At 27.9% G+C, this 24774-nt stretch overlaps 2 protein-coding genes across 2 annotated transcripts; both read right to left on the bottom strand.

Moving 5' to 3' along the window:
- Positions 1-8092: 8092 nt before the first annotated feature.
- LOC101490065 (GDP-mannose transporter GONST2) lies at positions 8093-12917 on the bottom strand. Its single transcript, XM_004500183.4, has 10 exons — positions 12527-12917; positions 11158-11376; positions 10777-10993; positions 10183-10322; positions 9863-9992; positions 9669-9767; positions 9424-9578; positions 9222-9338; positions 8608-8705; positions 8093-8522 (listed from the first exon to the last, which is right to left on the bottom strand). Exons 2-10 carry the CDS (start codon positions 11358-11360, stop codon positions 8479-8481), a joined length of 1203 nt encoding a protein of 400 aa, XP_004500240.2. The 5' UTR covers positions 11361-11376; positions 12527-12917; the 3' UTR covers positions 8093-8478.
- Positions 12918-20287: 7370 nt separating this feature from the next.
- LOC101489748 (uncharacterized) lies at positions 20288-22122 on the bottom strand. The gene has a single exon (XM_004500182.4). It carries the CDS (start codon positions 21689-21691, stop codon positions 20504-20506), a length of 1188 nt encoding a protein of 395 aa, XP_004500239.1. The 5' UTR covers positions 21692-22122; the 3' UTR covers positions 20288-20503.
- Between the last annotated feature and the right edge of the window lie 2652 nt (positions 22123-24774).

Below are 24774 nucleotides of genomic sequence, written 5' to 3'. Positions count from 1 at the left end.
ATAATTGAAACAAAAAAAAGAATAATATTAAATATTTGAAAATAAAGTACTTCTAACTATTTCATTATTCACTCAAAACTTTCTATGTCTTAAACATTCATAGACTTTTATTGCCTATAATTTTTTTCAACCACTCTTGAAGTTTCTTGACTGTGTCAAATTATTATTTTAAAATTTCAAAGCAAACACGAACGAATTTTTTCAATATTTTAGATTTAACAAACTATCACCCACGAATGAATGTTATAATATATCGCAAAACACACAATATTATTAGAAGAACCACTTCAATGAAATAAAAAAAGTTTGAATAAACCAATTCCACATTTAAATATATTTTGCAAGAATTGTATTAGTCAACAATGTTTTACTTTTTCTTTTGTAATAAAGCAAATCTAGCTTATATATAATTATTCAAAAATATATTTATCTTTAAGTACATAAATACATCAAGATCTATCTTCAAAAGAATATAAACTATCAAATATCTTCAAATCATGACAATGCAAGTTCGACTACATACACACATCAAGATCTATCTTCTATTTTTCAACCACTCTCTTGTAAATTCTAAGTTCAAACAATGATAACGACATTATAAAATGCAACCAATGTACAACTATTTATGTGACACACTATTAATTCACAAATACTTCAATAATATTGTTTTTATATTGTCAATTATTGTTCAAGATCATATATCAATATTATTGCATATAAAATGAGTTTTTTTTCTAGGTTGAATGTGTCTTCCATAACATTTTTTCTTTTCATAATTTAAAAAACACAAATTATAATTGAAAAAAAAAAAGAATAATATTAAATATTTGAAAATGAAGTACTTCTAACTATTTCATTATTCACTCGAAACTTTTTATGTCTTAAACATTCACAAATTTTTCTTGCCTATAATTTTTTTCAACTACTCTTCAAGTTTATTGACTGTGTCAAATAATTATTTTAAAATTCCAAAACACACATGAATGAATTGTTTTAATATTTTGGATATAACAAACTATCACTCACAAATGAATGTTATAATATATCACAAAGCACACAATATTATTAGAAGAACCACTTCAATGAAATAAAAAAAGTTTGAAAAAATCAATTCCACATTTAAATATATTTTGCAAGAATTGTTTTAGTCAACAATGTTTTACTTCTTCTTTTGTACTAAAGCAAACCTAACTTATATATAATTATTTAAAAATATATTTACCTTTAAGTACATAAACACTTGAGTATATTCTACTATAAAACAAAATTAACATTACTTTTAAATTATATATTATTGTTATTTTATACTTAGTAATATATTAAATTTTACCGCGCAACGTGCGGGTTATTCTCTAGTTAAATTTATAAGAAAATAATATGTGTATTAAAAAAAATTAAAAAATGAATAATTATTTAATGTTACAACACGTCAATGCTCGTATATTAACCATACAATAGCGGCACTGCAAAACAAACTATTAAAATATGTTCCAAATACTCCAAATAGAATAAATTAAAGAATTGTTATTCATGAAAAATTTACTACATATATTTGTTTACACCCCTAACTTACATTTGAGGTGAAATTCCACATTCTTCCCAGTATATAAAGTAATAACTTCTTTTTTTTATTTTCTTTTTATTTATTATTATATATCATTTCAACATTAAAATATTCTGGAACTAGTGACTATCTTAAAATTACTAAATTATAAAAAAGACAGAATTGTTTTGGGTACATAATACATTTTCAGGATACTTTTCTCTAAGTTTGTGGGTACATATTATTATAAAAAATAAAAAAAAAATAAAAAACTTAAGAAATTTTTTCAGTATATAATATTGTTTTGAAAAACTTTTTTTCACGTTTCTCGTAATAGTAATGTATACCTAGAATTTTGGGAGACTCAAGTTTTCTAGATTTTTTTAAAACTTCTAAAATATTTTATTTATTTATTTCATCATGTGTACAAGTTGTAGAGCATGACACAATAAAATAATTAGATACTAACCTGCGAGTTGCACGGTGAAATTTAATATATTGCTGAATATAAAATAATAATAATATGTAATTTAAAAGTAATGTTAATTTTGTTTTACAGTAAAACATATTCAATTGTTTATGTACTTAAATATAAATATATTTTTGAATAATTATATATAAATTACGTTTGCTTTAGTAAAAAAAAAAAAGTAAAACATTGTTGACTAATACAATTAATGCAAAATATATTTAAATGTGAAATTGGTTTATTCAAGCTTTTTAATTTTACTGAAGTGGTTCTTCTCATAATATATTTATTAAATAGTTATGTATTTCTTTATTATTAAAGTTATACATTTAGCTACAATATTTCTTTATTTTATATAATTTATATTAGTTTTGAAACATTAGATTTATAAATTTATTTACTTTTTGACATTTTCAATTTTATATGTTCATCCTAATACTGTCAATCTCATTGTCGATCTAAGTATGCACTAAATAATATTGTGTGTTTTGTGATATATTATAATATTCATTAGTGAGTGATAGTTGTTAAATTCAAAATATTGAAACAATTCATTCGTATGTGCCTTGGAATTGTTCAAATAATTATTTGACACTGTCAAAAAACTTCAAGAGTGGTTGAAAAAAATTATAGGCAAGAAAAGTTTGTGAATGTTTAAGACATAGAAAATTTCGAGTCAATAATGAAATAGTTAGAAGTTCTTCATTTCCAAATATTTAATATCATTCATTTTTTTTCCAATTATGCTTTGTGTTTTTTTAATTATAAAAAGAAATAATGTTATCGGAGACACATTCAACATCAGGAAAAAAAAACTTATTTCCTATGCAATAATATTGATATATGATCTTGAACAATAATTGACAATAGAAAAATAATATTATTGAAGTATCTATGAACTAAGGGTGTGTCAGAGATAATGTGGTATAGATAATGTGGCATAAATTTTGATGTGTATGTAGTCGAACTTGCATTGGGATGATTTGAAGATATTGGATTGTTTGTATTTTTTTTGCATGAGTTATTGAAATGAAAGTTTTGATGAGTAATTAGAGTTTTTTAAGTGTATTGATGAGTCATTGAGTGATGAGTTAAAACTGAAATTATATAATGTATGAAATAATTGTACTTGAGCAAGTGAAAATGTTTGCATTATATATTGAAGAAACTATTTCGAGTCAGTAATGAAATAGTTAGAAGTTCTTCATTTCCAAATATTTAATATTATTCTTTTTGTGTTTTCAATTATGCTTTGTGTTTTTTAATTATAAAAAGAAAAAATGTTATGGGAGACACATTCAACATAGGGAAAAAAAACTAATTTCGTATGCAATAATATTGATATATGATATTGAACAATAACTGACAATAGAAAAACAATATTATTGAAGTATATGGGTTTGTCGCACATAATGTGGTATAGATAATGTGGTATACATCATGATGTGTGTATGTAGTCAAACTTGCATTGTGATGATTTGAAGATATTGGATGGTTTGTATTTTTTGGGTATGAGTTATTGAAATGAAAGTTTTGACGAGTAATTAGAGCTTAAAAATTGATTAGTCATTGAGTGATAAATTAAAACTGAAATTATAAAATGTATGAAATAATTGTACTTGGGCAATTGAAAATGTTTGCATTATATATTGAAGACAAAACATAATGGAATAGAAGATGAATTTGGAATGTGTCACATCAGAATTTTGGTGAGTTGACAAATATTGGAGGATGTGGCATAAATGAAGAATTTTGTAGGGTTCTGTTTTAATTATTATAATAGATAATATATAAATAGATAATAAATGTGCATACCACGCGAAGCCTCTACATCTTCTCCTAGAGTTGGCTCGATAGTGACATCAGAAGAAGGTTGCATGACAAGAGGAAGAGTTTGTATATGAGGCTAGGTTGTAAAGTAGTAGGAAGTGTTGCATCGTCGTTATCATCAATGGAACACTATTGACCAGAATGTCAAGAAGACTTTCAATAAGATCCGCTCTCGCTTCCCCCATCAAGCCGACCCATGGATCTAATACCACTTGTTGGGGTGTTTAGGGGCACAGGAGCAACAACAAGTCAAATGCCTCCTGACTACAAAAGACTTTGACACCACATCTCCGCCCAAAATCTTAAGGTATGGGTATATGGGTCACCTCATTTATATATTCAATATTTAATTCATTCATAATCGTTGTGGATCTTAACCACTCACGCTTGAACCTAACATAAAGGATGTGTGTTCGTGACATAAAATTGAATTTTGGATTTTGGATTGTTTTGTATCAAACATTAAGTAACCTCGTATAATTAGGGAAATATGTGGTTTATGTTTTTTTATTGAATTGAGTGTATAAGTAGTAAAAATAATAACCTTATTAGGTAAAAAATAAAACAAAATAATAATAATAGGGGAGGAGTGCATCTTGTTGTAAAACAGGGAAGTTAGAAAGGAGGGAAGTCATACAGGAAATAAGGAAAGGAAGAAGACGTGCAACAGAAGAGAAAAAACATGTTTTTTTTTTTGTTTTTTTATTTTATTTTTTGTGTTAAATGTAAAGTAATTGGAAACCTATATAGACTCAAAATTGTACCAGATTTATAAAATGACTATTTTCTAGACTTAATAATAATAAGTGGAAAATGCTTATTAAACATATTATTACTTACTTTTTGGATTATGTTTAATTGGTCGGATAAAATTGGGGTACTACAGTTGGTGCAACACCACAATGCGATAATTGTCTAAGAGGTATCTCTAATGGTTTGGAGTTGTTCAACATATTCCATTGTCCTCTTTGGCTCTTACAGTGTATCTAATGTAGATGTGCAGTGTGTTGGATATTTGAGCAATGTTAAAAAAGAGATATCTTTTAGGCTGCATCCAACTACATTTCCATCAAAGTGCAAGGATGAATACATAGATTGGTTCTACACAGTGTTGCATCCTATTCTGGTGCGACCAAATGAGGTTGTTGGTCCAAACCATGTCTCAGAGTTTCATGTCCTAACCATTGTGCAAGACCTTCTACTGCAAAAATATATACTCTTCAAACAATGGCTAATCTTATATAGCAAGGGTTGAAGATACACAGTACAAAGTCAGATGATGAGTTTTATAGTTATTTTTATAAAGCACTACATTTAGCACATGATGGATCTAGTCGCCAACCTTGGATATTTTTATTGTTATTTGTATTGGATATTTGTACTTTTATGCAAAAATACATCTATAGTCCTTAAATTAAACTCAATTCTTGCTTAGGTCCTTTAGATTTATTTTATCTCAATTTGGTCATTTAAGTTACATTATATTTGCACCTTAGTCCTTTAGCTCAATTTTCACAACAATTAGTTCAATTGAAAGCTTTTGATAATTTCAAACTCTACCAAATGCTGCAACTATATGTCTCTCATACTAATCCTTCAAAAAACTTTCATCAAATATTATAAATGGTATATATTTCTTGATTTTCTCTACAACAATTTAAACACATGTATAGCCTTAAAAAATAAGGTAATAAAGGTATATCCACATAATCAATGTCTTTAACTTTCTTTATATGCAAAATAGCTTGGGCAATCAACTCGTTGCGAAGTTTCGATTAGATCTTAACATTTTATGGCAGTAATTCGATAAAATTTTCAAACTTAAAGAACTACATGTGTAATATAATGATTCTTAAAGGCTAATCGTTCAAACGAATGTAATTTAAATAATTAAATCGTGAAAAATAAACTTAAAAACCTAAGCAAAAATTGAACTAAATTTAAAAGACTACATGTATATTTTTGCCTTACTTTTATTACTATTATTATGGTTGTTAGCATCTACATATTATTTAATAATTTTATTTTAAAATAACGACATAAAATTGAAAAAGACCTAACAACATAACAAAAATAGCATCAAAGACAACAAATTAAGGACATCGAAGAGAAAATACATAAATAAGACATAATATCGAAGATAAGAATAATGTGATCATGGTTGAGACACTAATTTTTCAACAACTCTCTTAGAAGGAATCAAACATGTTTCAATATCACTAATAAGTCTATGTTTCAATATCACTAATAGGTCTGTACAACACATAGTCTAATTCGAATGATTCTCTATTTTTCTAAGGAGCAAATGTTGAGAATATCAAAATAGAGACTAAAAAGTGAATAAATTTTTTTTAGCGATTAAACTTAAAATATTGTAATTTTATAGAGATTGAAAATATATTGAATTAAAAAAAAATTTCACCCTTATATTATAAAAATAAATTTTTTGTGTGACCCTTACTAATTGGAGACCTATTTCTAAGGACTAAACTTAAAATGCCTATTTGTTAAGGATTGAAAATATATTTAATAAAAAAAAAACTCTTATATTAAAATAAAAAACAAAATTGTTGGGACCCAATTAAGGGTACGTACTATTGGGCTGTTTGCATATCCCAAATGACCGAACGTAATTATCATCTACAAAAAGAAAACCTTTGTATTACATACATCCATCAAAGTCGAACCATCCTCTTATTATCACCATGTTTTGACTTTTGAGGAGTTTTTTTTTTAAATATGAAGTGAGACACTTTCATTAATTAAAAACAGCTGATGGAGTTTTTATTTATTTATTATTAGCAAATACAAAACAGTCATATTGAGTTGAACTTCTGTAGACATTCTGAATTGATCCTCCTTTTTATATATGGCTAAGTTATGACATGACAGTGCATAGATATGGTTAGGCCTGTATAAAAAATCCGGTTATGAGGCCCAAATTCAAAATCGGATACAAATCCATTTTAAATATCTGATTAAAATTATATGGTTATAATTCGGTTTATTTAAAACCGGTTGGATAACCACTTATGTTATATATTTGGATTTGGTTTTTAACCGGTTTTTATCCACTACCAATATTTTGTTAATTTTTGAGATTTTATGTCTTGAAAAAAATTTGAAATTTTTTTTTTTGAAAAAATATCGGAAAAAAATAAATAAAAAAAACTTTCTTTTTTCTCAAAAAAATTTTTAATCGAATTTTTTCTCGAAAAATTTGGTGAGAATTTTTTTAAAAAAATTTATCGAAAAAATCGATTTTTTTAAATAACCGATTTTTAAACTATGAATAAATATTTTTTTAAAAAATAATCAAATTTTAACCGATTTTGAAAAAAAAATCGATTTTAAAATTAAAATTTTCAAAACCGGTTGCTTAATTATAAACCGATTATTTAACCATAACCAATTTTACAATTGGTTTTAAACCAAATAATGGATTTGATTATAAATCTAAATCCATATATTGGTTTTAAAATAGATATAGTTTGGTTTTTTAAAAAAACCAACCATGAACAGCCCTAGATATGGTTGACTAAAAACTTTGATATCTAAAATTAGTATCGATACGTTTTCATATTCCAGTCATCTAGCAAATGAGTTTTTTGAGTGATAATTTTAAAGAATGCAAAAAAATGGACTCCACCTTAAATTAAAAATTAGGCTAAAAAATGGACTCCACCTTAAATTAAAAATTAGGCTAAATATCACCCGTGGTCCCTTAACTTAATTTTCGTTAACGTTTTACTCATTTATTTTTTTTCTTCGATTTGATCTTTTATTTTAATTTTAAATAATAATTTGATCTTTTATGTTTTAAAATGTCAAAAATATTATCCTTTTTATTACAAAAATTCAAAAAATTCATTAAAATTTTCAAACAAAACCCATAAAATTATTTATATTCTTCAATATAATACAAATTTCATCAAATTCGTAATCTAGATCTTTAAATAAGCCCATATTTTTATTCTTTATTTGATGTTGTTAGAAATGAAAATATGAATTTATTTAAAGATTTAGTTATGAATTTGATGAAATTTGCATTATATTGAGGATGATAATTAATTTTATGGGTTTTGATTGAAATTTTTGATGAATTTTTACAAAAAAAAGGATAACATTGTTACATTTGAAAACATAAAAGATCAAATTATCACTTAAAATTAAAATAAATGACCAAATCGAGAAGAAAAAAAAAAGATAAACGACTAAAATGAAATTAAGTTAAGGAACTACGAGTACTATTTAGCTTAAAAATTATATATTCAAATATTATATTTAGTGTTACAATTCCTGTGTGTAATACAAATATAACTTTTTCTTAAAAAAAAAATACAAATATAACCACAAATAAAATATATAATAACAACATAAAACTTGGACAAAATATGTTGATAATCATCAACGAGGAACACTTTTGACTGCTTAGAAACTCTGCTTCCATGTTCCAATAATGTATGAAAGTTAATATTTCCCTTGCAGGTGTATCCTATACTTAATTATTCCATGTTTAAGGATCAGCAGTTAAAATAAAAGTTCATTTTGTATTGCTCAAACAAAAAACCTATATAATTATCATTAATGTATTAATTCTCACACTCCATTGGTTATTACTAAGTTGGCTTCTGGTTTAAGACATCTTGGCTCTTGCAAATAATACACCAGCAAAGAGACCTGAAAATATATTAGATAAATTAAGATAACCCCTCCACTAAAGGAAAACAATAAAAAGAAATGTTGAGTGGTTGTGATGAATTACCAAATAAAATGCTGAATAAATTTGATACACTCAGAGGAACTTTGAACACTAACAGTCCAGCAATAGAGATTGGAATCTTGTTTAAGGAACCTACAAGACTGTAAAACAGACACAAATAGAGACATTGGAGGCCAGAAAAATAGTTCAATCCATAAATAAATAACTGAAACAACTAGAATTTAGTTGAATGCAACAACATTAAGAACTTGTTTGGATAAACAGCTTAATGAAGTGCTTATATTATAAGAACTTATCATATAAGTGTTTGCGTATAAGATATTTCTAAAACAAAAAATAAAACAAAGTCAAATTGTTACTATATATTGATGAGTTTTTTTTTGTTTTTGTATTTGTGTAAACGGAATTATATATAATATATTTTGTATAGAGAAGTCTCTCTTTTTTGTGTGAAATATCATATCATAAACTTTTATTTATCGTTCTATATATAGAGCTAAATTGCAATATAAAAACAAATCATATCTTAAAATTAAGTTGTTTTCATAAGCTATCTTGTAGAGCTTATAGACATGTCATAAGCTGTTTCAATAAGTTTTATAAACCAATAAAGAATCTCAAATAAGTCAATTCAAACATGAATTTCATAAAATCACCTATATGTTGTAGGGCTAGTTTGATGTAAGAACCACATTGAGGTAAAGCTGATGGAAAGTCCAAGAAATCCACTAGCTGTTGCAACAAACCAAAATGCCGGCAGTTTAACTACGTCGCTGGAAATCAAAACAAAACAAAAAAGATGGTGAGAATGCAGACAGATTCAGTGAATTTAGAAAACAACAAAACATATTCACTCACGCGTGTATTACATAATCCCACTCATGAAAAAGGAATATCATGACGATGGCAAAAGGTAAAGACAATAAATTGTTGAGCAACACCATCGACACTTCATTAAGTGAACCTGATTTTGTCGACTTTTTCGCTTCATCCATGACCCACCTGAGGGTAAGCTGCCACAAAAGCATAACATTCAATCAAAGTTACAAACTGAGAAGCCTCTTACAGAATATGGAAAAGAAACGAGGACTAAATATGCGTACCGAATAACTTGCAGTAAGAACACAATTCATAATCTGCCATGCATAACCGACTGCGTCGAAGGAGAGATCTGTAATACCACCACTGATAGCAGAGATAATCTGTATAAAGTAGATATAAGAGTGGAACAAAACTTCAATAACATGTATACTAACAAATTCACAAAAAAGGTGTATAAGATAAGAATGTCACTTACCATCACAAACATTGCAGTCCACACTTTGGAATTCTGACGTTTACGGAATAAATATAATTCTCCTATTGCTGTTAAGATATTAGTCACATTCTTGAGAATTGTCACCATTGCAATGTTTATGTATTTCAAACTGAAAAAAAAAAAAAATGAGTACATTAAGTGTAGATATGACTTAGGAGCAGAACAAGATGTATCATTTGCTACAAGATTGAACTGCATCACAATTTTAAGGTAGATCATCTCAAAATAGGGAGGGTATTAGATTCAACATCGATAGAGGACTCAATAAAAATACATAAAAAGTAAAGTTTGTTCTATACCTATACATGCCTGAGAGAAGCATGGCAATAAATATCACATTTACTGGCATCCACACCCTAACCAGCTTCCAGCTGAGCTTTTCAACTGAAACTCTGCCACAGAGAGCTAATAGAACAACAACTAGAGTACTGATAAAGTTCTGCAAAGTAAATGGAAGAAGATTGCATAATTATTAGTTTTTGATACATAATCAGCTCCAAAAAAGAAAATCAATCAAGAACTTTCACTTGTAAGAGTTATTGTCTGTGTTTGGTTTTACGTTAAGGAGAGCCAAAAATTATTCTAGACGCATAAATTGATTTTGACATGTTTGAGTGATGCTGATTGAAATAGATTTTGCCTCTAAAATTGATTCTAACTTGAAAATCTTGAATTTGTAGTTTTTGACTTCAAATGTAACTTTTAAAATCAAATTTTTTTTGTTCTAACTCACACTAGGTAAATGTATCCGAACATAAACCAATTTTAACTAAAATCAAGTTTTTTCACCGCAAAACTCAAGATGCACGCATAGTCTGATTAAAACCTTTTGCCATCATTTAGCACTCTCACAAAGCAAAAAGAACAACAGAGAAAGTCAGAAACTAACTTACTTGATAAAACATCAATGATATTCCTGCATTGAAATTATAACTTGATAAAACAATTTTGTTCAGCATTATCATGCTGCAAGAGGAAATACAGTAAGCTGTTCCAGAGATAAGTGGTCCAGATTTCTTCTTAGCCGATCCATGTAATCGATACCTTTCCTCCTCATCAACATGAATACCAGCATTATCATCATTCGTAGCTTTATTTCCTTTCAGAAATCTGCTTGTAAAGGTAAATGTGTATCACATATTTTTTAAATACCACTGTTTAAAAAAATCCATTATCATATTATAAGGTTAATACAGTCCTTCAAAAATTTAAACAAGAACTTTCAAAGGATTTTAATGAATATAAAAATGCGGAATAGAAGACTTGTTTCAGACCTATCATACAAAGCTCTTCGCTCTGCATAATTTGTTGTGAAGTTGTTCATTGACAACTTTCCTTGCTGATGAATTCCATTGAAAGTTGTGTGCACTGTCTTACCCTTTTCATCTAGTGATAGGTTTGAATCTATAGTGTTGCTTAAACCTGGCTCTTCTGACTCATGAGTACTAGCAATGTCTAACTTATAATCAGATGACATATCATAAACCTAGAATCTGGAAAAATAAGGCAAAATCAAGTCAGAAAGATGGAACAGATACTTAATGTAAATGCTTCAAGAGTAAAAGATCAAGAAAATATCAAATTCCATTAAAACCTACACACTAAAAATATTTTGATTTGTTGAACAGAAAGAAAGAAAACTACCAATGTCACATTACAAGGGCATGAAACAATTGAAAATTGTGTTTAAATTGATGATTGTATGAAGTTTTAATCAAATCCTAACAGGTGAGAGTACATGTAGCCTAAGAATTTTTCAACTTCGTGTATGTTTGGTTATGTGGTGACAAAAATTGATTTTAAAAGAACTGATTATGTAAAATTAATTCAAGCTAAAAGTGAGTAAAAAATAAAGTGATTTATGTTTGAATACATTTAAGTAAAAGTGAGTTAAATAATAAAATCAAGGCTAAAGCTTCAAATTCTAACTTCAAGTTAAAATCAATTATAGAGCCAAAAGCTTTAAATTCTAGCTTCAAGTTGGATGCAAAATCAATTCTCGAGAACAACCAAACATGTCAAAATCAATCTTCCACCTTTAGAATCAATTTTGACTCCCCAAAAGTGGAACCAAACATAGAAGGCCATATTGAAAAAAATTACAAAAAGGTGAAATCATGTAATGTATCATGCAATTTTTACATTCCCATATTATATAACAAAAATGGCAATTCATCACAAAGTAGCAAGCAATGTTTACAAAAAGAATATAACATAGTTGTTTATTATATTGTCATTAGAACAAAAAGCAGAATGAGAACAAAAAAAAAGAGCACCATAGTTTTTAGAATTTTGGGTTGGGCTAACTCAACTTTTATATGACCAGCTTATAACGTGAGAACTACCACCAATTATAAACATATTATGAAATTTTATTTCTTGATAGCGGTGACGACCAGATAGTATTTCGTCCAAAGAATCTTGAATAGAATTTGATACCGTATTAGAATTTTGGACCTACCACTACTTCTGTAAAAACCGATTTGTAAGGTGAAAAATATTTTATTTATAAACACATTGTGAGACTGGATCTCAACCAATGTGTAACTCTTAACAATAATTAGAAGAAAAAAAAAACATCATGATTACTAAAACAGAACAGTAATTGAAAACCAAAAACAAAAAGAAATGCAGCATACTTACTGCTCATGCACCGCACAACTATCTGATACACAGAATCAAAAGCGTGATCATCTATCTACAAAGAAGCAAAGTTGAAGTAAATGGCGAATACCCAATTGAGAAAAACTAAAAAAATGAGTAAAGGTTGAAGCTTTTTGAAGAAGAAGCAAAGGGGTTAGAAGGCGAGAATCGAGGTGGGAGTAGAATAATGGGGAAGATGCGGATTTAGAGGAATGTAAAGTCAACGAGATTGAAGAAGCCATGACTTATGGTAACTTGAATAACAAGTGACTGAACTCAAAAAAGGAGGTGAGCTTTGCGTATGAATGTGAAGATTGGTTAAGGATTTTGTTACAACAGCTAATGTTGGTTCCGTTTTTTTAAAAATCATCTCAAGTTTTTAGCAAAGATAGATGATAATATTCATAAGTTTAAATCAATGGATCTTTACGATATTAAGTTTAAAATGAGTTTTATAAATATAGTTATTCTATTCATTATTTTAGTATCTTTTCAATAATTAATGTAAAATATTGGAAAGAAATCCAAATTATATAGCTATGCGACAATTCACAATTATTATGAAGATAAAGATTTTAGTTTTAAATGTGATGAAGAAAATTTCAGATAAAGAATGTTCTTTATAATCTTTGAAGCGAAAGTCACCGATTCAAACAAACGCTCTAGTAAAGCATATAATATTCTATGCACATATATTGTGATTATCAAATGCATTATTATTTTATCCGATATCATATGAGTTAAGAATTAGCTTCAACAATTGTTTTCTTTACATTAAATCTAAGTTATCTTCCATGTTTTGAGTTCGAGAAGTTGTTTTCGACAACTATTATGTCAACATTGAAGAGGGTGGTTTCGTGCACCAATCTTATAAAAGATATTTCATCCCAACAAACAAACATAATGTAACAATTACTAACATCTATTCCCTCTCTTGTGAAAAATCAAGAGAGGAAATTGTGTCTTCTGAATTGTTTTCAACTGTGAAAATATGAGTTTGTTGAAGTTCCTGAATCGGATCTGCAATGCCATGGAAAAGAGAAGGATATGAAAAGAAAAATAAGAAGATAACAAGAGATGTGTTTATGAAAGAATTTGATGAATGAAAAATTCATGAATATTTCATTAACCGAAAAACAAGTATACGGAATACATATATAGAGCATGTTAAACACTGGGCTCAAACAATATAAGCCCAATAACAAAAATAGTGACCAAGTAAACTAAAGGATATAGGACTAATTAAGTTTATAATCTTTATAAAATTTTAATATTTTATTTTTGATAGCTATAAGAAAAATTCTTATATTTTTTATTCCCTTTTCAAAAATTATTTTCAGTTTTTCAAAATTTAAAATTTAAAATTTAAAAACTTGATTGATAATTAAGTTTTACAAAAGTGTTTTTAAAAATTATTTTCTATTTGTTGGTTTTAAAAACTGAAAAAGTAAAACAATTTAGAGATGTTTTGCTTTCCAATTTTATGTTTTTAATTTTGGAATGATAGAAAATTGAAAAGATATAGAAAGTGGCCATTTTCATTAATGGCATAATAAATATTGTACAATTTTAAATAAGACAATCGACAGATAAATGATGGTTGCTTTAGTTCATAACACATTCTCGCATTTCTAATGGATGTTCTTTTAGTTGGTGTCACACTATTACTTCCACTATTATTTTTTTATTATATTTTAATTTAATTCAATATATTATGCTTTCTTTACATTTAAATTATTTTTTTCACCAAAAAAATATTTAAATTATCGTACTTTTATTTTTTATGTAAAAGAGTTTTAATGTGACATTCAATAAATATCTATTATTATTATTATTATTAATTTTTTATTGTTCTATTTATTTTGGATTGAGTTATTATATTCCTATAAATAAATATTAATATTGAGTCTTTTGTATCAAATTATTAACAAGTGAATATAAAAATAAAATAAAAAAATTGTTGTCAATAATTAAGGTTGAAAATAGATTAAATTGAAATTAGATTTTACAAAAATCAAGTGTGGACGATTTAAAAAAATCAAGACTTATAAGTGTCACATGATCATAAATGCAAAGTGGAAAAAAATATATGTCACGTCATTTAAAAGTATGTTACATTGTCATTTCATAGTATAAAAAAATTCGAATGAGAGACAAAAATCGTTGGATATTAAAATAGGAATACCAATTTTGTAGATTGATTAAAATAGATGAACTAAAACAATAATTAAGTCAAGATTAAATGAAGTAAAATGTTTGAATGGTATATAAATATTACTACCTTCATCCCTATGTATAAGGTAAGAATTTTCTTTGATCATTTTTATAAGACTCTCCTTGAATTTGTAATTGCATTAATTATTTTTTTTACTGATACATCTTTTTTTGGTACAAAAGAGAGCCTAAAGGCCTAGAGAAAATGAACAAAACAATTAACAAAAAACATTAATAAGTCTAGGGAATCAGACCCCAGAATTATCATCAACTAAGATGATCTTCAATCCATCCAACGAAAGAGTTGGGAGAACGAAGAGTTCAACGTTTGTTAATGTAAAACTATAATTGGCTAGTCAATCTGCACCACGATTTCCTTTTCGCCATGTATCGTTGAATTTGACATGTCAATCTCATCGAGTCATCTTTCTAATTCTATGAACTAAGATTGGAAAATTGTGGTCATCCACTTGCTATTTACATAGCATGTCTATCAAGACTTTGGAGTCACTCTCGACCACTAGGCTTGTGATCTTCCTTTGCCAAGTTAACTCCAACTCGTGCAACATGGCCCACATCTCAGCAGTGAAAGTATTACACATACTAATTTTCTGAGCATATCCCCTAATCTAATTTCTAGAAGAATCCCGAAATAGACCTCCACATCCAGCAATGGATGTAGAACTCATGTAAGTACCATCACAATTGAGTTTGATCCAATTGTTATTTGGTAGGCTCCAACAGACATGCAAATCTTTGGTCTCAACATATATACATTCCTCTTCATACAATTTCTATTCTCGGTCTCTTTCACAAGATGCATGATTGTTTCAATTGGGTTATTAGGCCATTGAAAGCCTTCTTCAAAAATTGCTTCATTCCTCCATATCCACATATACCAACATGATATCATAAAGATGAATTGTCAATGTGCTCTCTGATACTCTACAATATTCTCTCTAAGATTATAAGATATTCAATCCCTATAAGAAAATAAGAAAAAAAATTAGTAATTTTGCTAGTAGACAAGTCTAATTCATACATGTGTCGCATATGGGAAATCCCTCAGCACATGGATCATAGATTCTTCAGTGTTCGTACACTAGTTGCACTCAATTGAGATTGGTGGGTTCCATTTATGTTGTGTATGGTTTGTCAAAATTCTTTCATGTGACATAAGACAAATGAAAGTTGGATCTGATTAGGGCCTTTCCACTTCCAAATGATTTTCCAGTTGGTGTCAGTAGCAGTAAAATTTTGAGTTTGAGAAATGTATTTATAAGCATTGCTAACAGAAAATACATTAAGTCTATTATCACCCCAACCCAACTTTGGAGCCAACAGGAATAGGGATAGAAATAATGTGATTAACCATATCGGTATGGAGCCAATTTTGAAACACATCAACATTCCATTTCCCTTCTCTATTTACAACATCTTTTACAGTCAAAGTAGTATCTAAAATTAAATCAGTTTGCTACAAATTGAAGAAAAGAGGTTGCTCCATTGGGATCCTACAATAAACCCAAAAATTGATCTTCCTTCCATCCCCAAGCTTCCAAATAATATTTTGCTGAAATTTGTCCCAAATCTTCACTAGAGATCTCTATAACGGAGAATCATTCAACTTGCAAATCATATTCTCCAACAAGTTTTGATTTCTGCCATACTTATTCAATAGAACCTAACAACATATATCATTAGAATTAGTTAATAAATTCCAAAATATTTTACAAAGAAAAACATCATTAAATAACTGAGTTTGTTTGATGCCTAGACCACCATTCTCCTTAGGCATACAACAAACCTCTCAACTGATCAAATGAGCCTTACAAGTTATCTCAATGTCTCCCCAGATAAAGACTCCTTGTAATTTTTCAAACTCATTACAAATAGTTATAGGAATTTTGGCATACTGCATATAAAAGTAAGAGATTGAACTCAATACAGACTGACTCAAAGTAATTTTTTCTGCCAAGCTCAAACATTGTTGCTTCCAATCACTCAGACGCCTTTGAAACTACTTAGTGATATGTCGAAACCTATTTCAAGAGCTCCTATCATGTATAATATTTGCCTCAAGATACTTCCCCAAGTTCGGAGTTTCTCATAACCCCGTATGTTTCATAATCTCTTGTAAAAGCTGAGGATCTACATTAGGTGAGAAAAAAAATTGAGACTTCTCAACATTGATGTTTTCGCCCGTGATTTGACATAATTGATCCAAGCAATGTGTGATACAGTAAGTTTGCTCTATAGTGGCCTCTGCAAACAGTAGAAGATCATCTGCAAAAAAAAGGAGAGACATTTTAGATTATGCACGCCTTGCATGCATCGACTTCCAATAACTTGCATTAAAGATGACTCTTCATCATATGCGTATTTTTTATTGATTTTAGTCTTATTTATCTTTAATCATTAGTTAATTTAAGGAGTTATTTGATATATTTTGTTGATTTTAGTTTATTGATTTAATGAAATATTTATGTTATTATTTCCTTGATTAAGTAGGGATATTTCAGAGTTTTGTGTTGTTACTTTGTTTTAGTGCAGTGCTGAATTTTGGTGAGAAATATACATGACCTATGTAGAGTATTTCAGTCATATCCGGAGTTGTAGATGTCCAATTGGAGTCAAACCAAGTACAAATGAAAGCTAAGATCCAAATCTACAATTTTCATGAAGACACCGGAACCATATTCAGACTCGAAAGAGGAGTAAAATGCAGTATATGTTAGATGGTTCTTGCAACGATTCAGTACACTGGCTGAAACGTTATCAATTAACCTGGTCAGCGAATGTGTGATCCATACAAATGACATAAAGATAAGGAGAAATGTGTCACCTTGTTGAATACCTCTAGACGGGGCAAAGCTATCAAGCTTGTCTACATTTCAAAAAAATTGAAAGACGGTGTAAAAATACAATGATAAATTAAATTAATTAACTCCTCAAAAAACTTACAATCTTGAAGACATTGAGTAAAAAAATTCCATTTCAGTCTGTCATATGCCTTCTCCCAATCATTTTTTATTGACATAAAGACCTCGATGTGCCGTAAAGGAAAAAGCCATAGAAACCCTAAAAGGCGTAAAAACTCTAAGAGACATTTTTTTAATACAAAATTTACTAATACATCTCTAATAATTTATTTATATCTTTTCTGCGATCAACAATAAGTACTATAATAAAAATTTTAACTAATTATCTCTCTTCAAGTGTAAATATGTAAAAACAATATCAATTTTTAACAAATTTAATACTACAATCCATTTTTTTTATTATCAGAGTTTGATCAACATAGTCCTATATTTAAGGACAAAAATAGCAAAAACTACTGATAATGATTTAAAAAAACATATGTCAAATAAGTTTTATCTTTTTAAGTTTTTAAAATATATTTTGAAAAAAAATTACCAAACAAGTTTTTTCATGATCTCTTCTCCAAAACACTTTTAAAAAATTATTTAAAATTTTTGAAGGTGCACATGAATTACTAAAAATGTAGAGACCAAAAATGAAAACAGAAAATTTTTAAGGATTAAAAAGTGAATAATTTTTGTATAGAAGTTAAAAAGAAAATTTGAAATTTCATAAGTATGATATTTACAATTTGTATCCAATTTTATTACTATTCCAACATAACTGTACTTATCCTTAATTAAGTCTTTTGACGCAACATATTTTGGAGTTAAATTTATTTTGTTGCCAAAATTAATTTTAATTTAATGTGAATTTTGTAACTTTGAGTCCAAGTATGTTTAATTCATATCTAAATATATTTACATTTAATTCATTTTGAATTTTAAATAAAATTAATTTTTTAAAATTAATTAATTCAAAATTATTTTTATTCATAATCAATTTTAATAACGCAGAACGAAACATTCACGAAATTTCATATCTAATTTGGTTGCATTGCATTTTCTATGCATGTGTTGTCATGTGTGTCTAATATATCATTTTGAGTGTGGTATTGCATTTCTACCTCTGTAAATTTACATTACTATTTAATTTGTTGCGGCCAACATTATGTTTATATTTGACATTAACAAATGCTATTAATGCAAAGTTGGTTTGCTTGCAATTTTTCAAAAACCAATATGTCGCCTGGAGAATGAGAGGTTTTATGGGGTGTAGTAAAATCTTGTTGCTGATACATGCGTAAGTCTATCTATCTAATATATGGTTTTAAATTGCAGAAAAATCTTGTCGCTGATACATGCGTAACATTGCAAATATTTATGTTGCAGAAGAATGCAAGTAAATGCGTAACATGCAAAATTAGGTGATAATTTATTGATTTGAGTTTGAGTTTGATATTAGGTGATAATTTATACATTTTTAATTATTAGGTTGTAAATCATGGAGGACAAATAGAACAATAAGACAGAGATAAATTGATAAATATCAATATTGTTAAGTTGAATATCTTATCTAAGATTTGAATTTGAGATATCATAGTTGTATTAGTTGATTATGATGATATTTATTTTACTTTTTAAGAAAAATACAATATATACTTTGTTATAAAATGATTTGATAATTGATAAAATGAGTCTCAGCTCCACCTTAACTAACTTCACCTTATAATAATATGAACTTAGTAGTTTGTTAGAGGTAGTTTTATTCAGTTTTCCATATATATATATATATATATATATTTAATATTTATATAAGGATCTAATATTAAAAAGTTTAGTAAAAAGATTTTTAAGGGATTAATGGACAGCTCTAGGTATTTATCCTAACCAAATTGTTGAGTGTTATTAAAAAAAATCAAATTTTGATTATAGCTTAATTTCTATTAGTTGAGATAGTAAAACCATAATGTTTTCCTTATAATAAGAAACTAACAACTCATTGTCAATCAAAGCACCTTATGCTACTTGAAAGTTGCTTTTTTTCTTTACAGATGTTAGCTTAGGAATCATTCAAAAAGAAAGAAAGGCAACATGAAAATGTAACTAAAATAGGATCTCTAACTTCTACCATACAATTTCTAGAATGTGAATATATACAAGTTGAAATTAGAAGCCCCACCACTTAAACATTCACGAAGAATGCATGTGCATATGAAGAATGCATCTTCGTCTGATTGAAATCGAATAGTTTATATTTTGATTTTTTTTTCATTAAAATTACTGACATATGTAGACCATTCGATTTTGATCAAGAATTTGAAACCTAGACCATTCAATTTTGATCAAAAATTTGAAATCTAAACCATCCGATTTTGATCAAATAATTACACAGTCAATAACTATGTAAATACTTGCATAGATAAATGAAGGGAATTTAGATCTAAAAAACAATCATCTTATCAAATAATTAAAGCACAATTAATAGACCATCTCAACTACAATTAATCCTTTCACGAAAAGTCTCTCACCATATAAGAAACACAATCACATTGTTAAGTAACTACTACTTAAACACAATATATAAATAAATAAAAATAAACAAACCATAATCTAAGCAAAACTTAACCTTAATTACACACAATCAAGAAACTCACCATAAACCCATAAACACACACAAAAAAGCTATACCATAATGTGTGTCAATTTAGTGCATAATAACTTTTGTCCACAATGATCTAATAACATAGATTATGTCAAAAAAGGCATTCCTTAACTAAAAAAAAAATACTTAACCAAATTAAAATTACAACCCATCATCACATGAGCGTTCGATCAAGCCCACAACCTCACATGGTCATAATCATCATTGTTCATTGTTGATATCATGACAAATCACACATCATACACTATACACAATAACAAAGCAAGGAAGCACAGCCCTTGGATTAAAAACCAATAACTCTTCTTCATCAAGTCGGGTGTAAACACCATTCTCTCCCCGCGCCATCACCGAATCAAAACCCCCATCCGATTTATCCAACTCGCCATCATCCGAATCGGATCCAACCCGACCCGCAATAACTCGACAAACAAGCATAGCCCGTTTCACGTTCATGAACCGAAATTCACGCTCGATCTCATCAGGAATTGACACGTGTCCCCTCCAGCTTGTTGACAGCGTGGAAATTCCATCTAATTTCGGTGAAAATCCTGATTTAATAACTCCGCAAATATTACAAAATTGCTGAGAACAAATTGAAGAATCCCCGTTAAGTCCTAACTCGCATAAAAAAGTGGAGCAGTGAAAACGCATTAGTTCGTTGCCGTCGGCGATGCACCGTTCGTCGCGGCGGCGCGTGTGACGCGCTGCTTTGGATTTCACTGTTTCGCGATACTCCTCGAACTTTGAGAGGATCTTCTGGCTGTTGTGGATCTTTAGGATTCGGTGAATAGTTGGAAACTCTCGGGTTTCGGGCCAACCCGATTTAAATATGATTTGAACGATGTTGTGACCCGGGTCGGATCCGGTGAGTTCCGATACGGCATGGTTTGTTGATTGGTGCTGTTCGAGGAGGTTTGGTTTCTGGAAAATCTCACCGCACGCGGTGCAAGGGAAGATGTCATTGCGGAGGGGGAAGAAGAGATTGTTGTCGGCGGAGATGTCGGATTCGGGTTGTTTCTTGCGTGGAGAATCTTGGAAATTTGAGTCGGGTTGAACCGATGAAATGAGAGATTGTTGGGAGGATCTTGCGGTGGTTAACGTGGCGGCAGCAGTTACGGTGGAGGTGGATTGAGGTGATGAATTGGTGGTGCTTGTGGCTGTGGCTGTTTTGCAGGACTTGGTGGAGAAAAGGTGTTTGATGAAATGCCAAGAAGAAGAAAGGGCTTTGTTGGTTTTGAATTTAGGGTGCGAAGGTGAAGAGGGTTGAGATAAAGGTGAGATTTTTCGTTTCTTTGATGATAACAAATGATGGCTGTCTTGTTTTCCGGCGGCGGAGGTAGCGGTGGTTGTGAAGAAGCAGCCAAGGTGGACAATGAGGATGAAAAGATAGTGAAACTTGTTGAAGAAAGTAGCAATGGATGCCATAAGTTTAGTAAAATCTCAAAAAAGAATAAAATCTTCAAAGTTTCTTGTCTATTTGTTTTGGGGTATTTGAGTTTGTAAAGTGTAGTAGTAGTGGTTAGTTATGAGGCCATGGTGTACTATGGAAATGGTGTTATTGGGGTTCATTTCATTGGTATGTAGTGATTTGTGAGAATAATGATTAGGACATTGATGAGGATGGAGAAGAAAAGAAAGAAACAGAGAAAGGACGAAACAAAGAATAGGAAAAGAGGATTGATAGATAGGTAAGGGAATGACTTATGAGGTTTTTGGAGACATTAGAAGAAGAATAAAGGTAAAGAATATAAAGAGTAGTTGAAACGCAACTTCATAGCGTTACCTTAGTACCACTAATTTGCATTCATCTCTTTCTTTCTTGTTGTTGTCACTGTATCTGTATTTATTTATGTAATGTACTGATAAAGTATCTATATGAATAAAAAAAAAATAATGTAATAATGTATGATGCGTGCTCCAGCAAGGGAATATAGATAGATATTATTATAATAATTTATTAGAGAGGGAGGGGTTTTGGGAGGGAATGAGTGAGAAAGCTAATAAGGACAGTGTTTTTGGGTTGATGATGTATCAACTTTAACCGCAAGTAACGGTATGTAATTACCCTCATATATGCTAATTTTCCCCTTAAATTAAGGGTGGGTACAAAGAGATTCTCTTGTTCTGTGGTTAACAGTTAGTTAAGCAAGTGTATCTAGCAAGAAATCAGTTCAACTTTGCGCCAAAATAAAAAATCAGTTCAACTATGCAATTCATCTGAAAGTTTGTTTATGATTGTTTTCGTAAAATTATCACTTATTAAAAATTAAATAATCACTTTTAAAAGTTTTAATTTATTTATTATAATTTTAGTAGTTATAATAAACTATTTAAAAAACTGACTTAAAAACTGATTTCTTAGAAATTATTTTTAGTAGTTTCTTAAAAAAATTATTTTTCATAATTGATTTTTTATTTAAATATTTTGATTATGGTAAATAAATATAAAATTACTTTTTATTTTTTTAATAATCTCTAAAACATAATATCTGAATTGTAGATTATCAAAAATTATTTATTTTTAAATCTATAACAAACAAATCCATTTAGATTATTGTATGTCAAAGAATTAACCTGGAGATTATAAATAAAAAAATAAAAATTAGTTTGTGTATGGCAGGTTGCAAATATGGGTTTGTATTATCTTCTACAAAGTTTCTCTACATCTCTATTCAATATAAATTTTTTTTTGGGTTTCTTATAGATTTTGAGCTTAAATATTAGAGGCGTGTTAAATTAAATATGAATAATAGATTTCGAACTCAATTTTACTGCATTTATATTTATACGACTAGTGTACTCTATTTAATATTAAGAATTTTAATATTTTAAAAGAAAATTTATGAATAAAAAGGCTTCTTATATTAAATTAAGATTTTTATATGATCTAAATAAAATAAGTCTTGTGTAAAACTTAACTCTCAAATTCAAAGATATATAATCAAAACTTTGTATCACTTAAAATACAGTCTTGTGGTTTTAAGAAAAGAATAATAGTTAATTGTTTTTTTTACTGAGATGAAATTAGTAAACAAATAAAGATACTTAGAGTAATCGCCGAAACCATAATATATCATATTACTATAATATATTAATATATTAATATATTAACTATAATTTTTTTACATTTAATAAATCATTAAATATATCGGTAGAATGTATAATTTATATATGAAAGAAGTGTATATTTTTAATTAATTAGTTAAATATAATATTTGTATCTACTAATTATAATTTAGTAAAAAGATTTTATTCAGAATAAATATAATAAATGTTTGTTATTGAAAAATTAGTTATAATTAGTATTTTTTGTTAATATCTTTGACATAAAAATAAGAGCAATTATATTATATTACACTAACTATAATTTTTTTATACTTCATTTTTTTCACGTTTTTTTGAAAATGTGTTCTTAAAAAAATTGTTGGAGAGTATAACTCATACATGAAATAAATAATTGTCTCTAATCAATTAATTAAATTTAGTATATGTTCTATATCTTTCAAATAAAAAATAAAAATAATTATAATTTATTATAAAAACCATGCATGGGACAAATGTATGTCAATAAAGAATTAGTTAAAATTAATGTTTTTGTTATGTTATCAACATAAAAATGAGAAAAGTTAAAATACACTGACTATAATCTTTTCCGACTTCAATCTTTTCACATTGTTTTTCTAGATAAGAATTGCTAAAGAAGCTGTAGGAACGCACAATTGATAAATGGTTAAATGTTTGTCGTTAATAAATTAATTAAACTTAATATTTTTTTTTTATAATTTATTCTGAAAATTGTACAAAGAACAAATAATTGTCACTAAAGAGTTAGTTAAAATTTATATATTTTTTTATATCATTAATACAAAAAAAAAAACAATTCTAATAAATTTTTGGGGTGTACAATTCATATAAAAATAAATATTTGTCTCTAATCAAATAGTTAAATTTAGTATTTTTCTATATCTTCTAAAAAAAATTGAAAATAGTTATAATACACTAGTTACAATTTATTATAAAAAACATATACGAGAAGAAGTGTTTGGAATTAATTAAAATTATTTTTTTTTTAATATTATCGACATGGTTTTTCTTTTATTTATTTTATTGGGTAAGGTTTATATCCCACATTTTTTTTAATAAATTTTGTTAGCTCTAAAAAATATTATTGACATAAAAATAAAAATAATTATAATATAAAAGACAAGTTGTCATTTATGAAATCGAACAATTATAGACAAGACAATTTTCTAGTGATAAAATTTTTAAAATAACTATTATACACATGACATTTTGTCACTTATGTGATTGAATTATCATATACAGAATAAACTCTCACTAATAAACAATTTAAAATTCTTATTATACATGAAACAAATTGTCACTAATAAAATTAAATATTTAATAAATTTGGTCTTTGCGATTATACTTAGATTTTTTTTTTTTACTTTACTTTAGATATACTACATACTACTTCTGGTCTTATATATAAAACAAATCTGAATCAA

Source organism: Cicer arietinum, chromosome 5 (genome assembly GCF_000331145.2).
Source record: "Cicer arietinum cultivar CDC Frontier isolate Library 1 chromosome 5, Cicar.CDCFrontier_v2.0, whole genome shotgun sequence".
NCBI classification, from domain to species: Eukaryota; Viridiplantae; Streptophyta; class Magnoliopsida; order Fabales; family Fabaceae; genus Cicer; species Cicer arietinum.
Note: the sequence above shows the minus strand (reverse complement) of the source record. Positions and strands in the feature narration are given on the sequence as shown.

Bases quoted from the DNA above. Each gene is read 5' to 3' on its own strand.
- LOC101489748 (XM_004500182.4), bottom strand. From the start codon at position 21,691: ATGGCATCCATTGCTACTTTCTTCAACAAGTTTCACTATCTTTTCATC.
- LOC101490065 (XM_004500183.4), bottom strand. From the start codon at position 11,360: ATGTCATCTGATTATAAGTTAGACATTGCTAGTACTCATGAGTCAGAA. The intron at 10,323-10,776 runs GTAAGTTAGTTT...TTTACTTTGCAG, and splicing joins TATCATTGATGTTTTATCAA to AACTTTATCAGTACTCTAGT. The intron at 9,579-9,668 runs GTACGCATATTT...CTTTTGTGGCAG, and splicing joins TTCTTACTGCAAGTTATTCG to CTTACCCTCAGGTGGGTCAT.